Genomic DNA, 2,897 nt, shown 5'->3' on the forward strand with positions numbered 1-2,897 from the left:
GGCACCCTAATTCAAACAAGCGAACGAGGTTGTTCCAAAACCTACAGAAAATATCCCCAAATCCCACCCCGGTTATTCTGTTTCGCAAACGGGAGCAGATTAACAGCGCTGCTTTGCCAACCAATCTGTTCGTTTTGCCTTTTGCTGCACCGACTTGCCATGAATCAACTCACCCCTTACCCACGATTTCGGCAGAAATGGGAGCAAACGGGGTGTTTTCCTCCCCCGCCTGCCAGGCCAACTGAAGACGGTCCTTACCTGTGAGATAGACAGCGAACCTGGTGCCCACGCGCTGGACCTGCAGGTTCAACAAGCACTTGACGTACTCAGATTTAGGGGACGACCCGGAGTCGCAGGCGTGGTAGTGCAGCACCTCGATGAGATCGGCTCCTTGACACGATTTGAGGATCAGGTGCTTCTTGCGGGCGTTGGTGTCCACCCTGCTGGGAGAGGGGGGAAGGTGAAGTGGTGAGGGGCTTCATCCCCCTTCTCCCCCCTCCCGGGGGATGCGGAGGGCAGGGTGGGATCTGCCTTTCCCCCCCGTGTGCGTTTTCCCAGCCTCATGGGTGCTTCTACACTTGCTACCCCGCGCTAAATGGAGATGGCAGGAGCAAGCGTCACTGTATGGATCACAGACGCAGCAGGAAAACAAAATGGACCCCTTGCTCGAGGCAGCTCCGAGCAGAGCGCGGCTCTTTATCCCACCACGACGGAGTCGAGAGATGCTACGTGAGCACGTTGACGGAGCACAGAGAAAACGCTCGCTCCACAGCAGCATCTGCTCCGCACAGGTCGAGTCCTCATCTCACAGACTGCGATGAAACACCCAACCCTGACCTTCTGCAACCTCTCACCGCTCAAGGACTGAAAACCAGGTCTTCAGAAGGGTTACGTTGTGCTGTCGTCGTAAAGGCTGAGGGGGGAGAGGATCTGAGGTTTCCCCCCATTTGCTGGAGCATTCTCTGCTCAGACAAAGCAGAGCAGTTCCCGCCGTTCGCAGGCCGTTACCAGAAAGCCTCCTGTCTGGCCCGTGGCCTGGCACTAACAAAGGCAGCCTGCCCGAGAAAAATTGTGCTGGGTTTGGCTGGGGTGGAGTTAATTTTCTTCAGAGAAGCTGCTATGGGGCTGTGCTTTGGGTTTGTGCTGGGAACAGGGTGGATCACCCAGGGAGTTTTGGCTGGGATAGAGTTCTTTTCTTCATAGTAGCTAGTGTGGTGCTACGCTTTGGATTTGCAGCGTTGATAACCCAGGGATGTTTTCGTTATTGCTGAGCAGGGCTGACACAGAGTCAAGGCCTTTTCTGCTTCTCACCCCACCCCACCAGCGAGAGGCTGGGGGGCACAAGGAGCTGGGAGGGGACACAGCTGGGACAGCCGACCCCAACTGACCCCAGGGATATCCCACACCATATGATGTCATGCTCAGCATATACAGCTTGGGGGAGAAGAAGGAAGGGGGGGACATTGGGAGCGATGGCGTTTGTCTTCCCAAGTCACCGTTACGCGTGATGGAGCCCTGCTGTCCTGGGGATGGCTGAGCACCCGCCTGCCCACGGGAAGCAGGGAACAGATTCCTTGTTTTGCTTTGCCTGCATGTGTGGCTTTTGCTTTCCCTATTGAACTGTCTTTATCTCAACCCATGATTTTTCTCACTTTTACCCTTCCGATTCTCTCCCCCATCCCACTGGGGGAGAGCGAGCGAGCGGCTGCGTGGGGCTTGGTTGCCAGCTGGGGTTAAACCACAACAAAAATATTCGCCATCTTACTTCTCTTTTTCAAATTGCATCATTTAAAAACACATTGTTGAAAATAACCTAAAATAAGCGGGAAATATGAACGGGAGAAGTTCTGCTTTTCCCAGCAGTGTTTGATTTTACGCGCTGCCCAAGACACCCCAGTTCATCAGAGCTCCTCATCGCTCACCCAAATCACACAAGGGGTGGGACAGAAAAAGAAACAGCGAAGAGACAGCGGGGCAGAGGAGGGCCCAGGACGTCACTCTGAGCTCCTGGGGTGTGGGGGTGTGTGTGTGTGCAGAAGCTGGGGGGAGCTGGTGGGAAGGGAGCTCAGCTTGCAGAGCATGACCTTTCAGATCATGCGGCTCCTCAAATGAAATTTGTGCCTTTCCTCCAGCCCCTTGCAGGCTTTAACGCTCACAGAGAGCGTCCCTGCCAAAGAGCGGGGGGAATTGCCTTATGGAGATACAGCGGGGTGCAAGAAGCAGCTGCCAGAGCTCTGCCTCATCCGGGATCACGTGCAAGACACAACGTTTCAGGCCATCTGATCCTCTCCAGGTCCCATGTGCTGCTGCTCCATCTCATATAGGTATTAAAAAAAAAAAAAAAAAAAAATTTCTATTGCACTTTACTTGCTAGTGCGCAAATGCTGAACTTTGGCAATTCCAGACTGGAGGTGCGCGGTCTCCCACTGATCAGAAAAGTTCTTATTTAAACAAAAATCTTTAAATTTATCTTCTAAGAGACCAAAACCCAAGCGGAGGCACCTAACTCGCCCTCGTGTCCTTGCATGGAGTGCACTGAATGGGACACCGCCTTCCACCGCGGTGGCTACGTCCTTGCTGCGGTGAGGAGGACAGCAGGGGTGAGGGAGCTGCCAGCGCAGAGCCGTTACCTGACGTCTTCTCGGAGCTTCTTGCTCTCCTTGTAGTGAAGGAGCCACTTCCACCTCCCGCTTCTGTTCAGCTTCTCCAGCACCTTCACCACCTCTTTCAGTTGGCCTGGGGAAGACAGCAAGAGCCGGCGGGTAACCGAGGGTGGAAAGGGTGCCTGGGGGGGGTCTCCAGCCCAACCCTTGCTCAGTTGGGCCACCTGAGGTCACTCAGGGCTTTGTCTAGGTAAGGTTTGAATATCTCCAAGGATATTTCACGGGTCGTGAAAT

At 54.3% G+C, this 2,897-nt stretch overlaps 1 protein-coding gene across 1 annotated transcript in view; it reads right to left on the reverse strand.

The window, feature by feature from the left end:
• Window positions 1-169: 169 nt before the first annotated feature.
• Window positions 170-2,897, reverse strand: part of TASOR2 (transcription activation suppressor family member 2) — a 46,194-nt gene continuing 43,466 nt past the window's right edge. The window contains exons 21-22 of the mRNA XM_035903875.1: window positions 2,631-2,736; window positions 170-440 (exon numbers count right to left, since the gene is read on the reverse strand). Of these exons, the coding sequence (XP_035759768.1) occupies window positions 170-440; window positions 2,631-2,736 (377 nt within the window). The remainder of the gene's footprint in view (window positions 441-2,630; window positions 2,737-2,897) is intronic.

This window comes from Egretta garzetta, unplaced genomic scaffold, assembly GCF_000687185.1.
Source record: "Egretta garzetta isolate BGI_Z169 unplaced genomic scaffold, ASM68718v1 scaffold260, whole genome shotgun sequence".
Taxonomy (NCBI): Eukaryota; Metazoa; Chordata; class Aves; order Pelecaniformes; family Ardeidae; genus Egretta; species Egretta garzetta.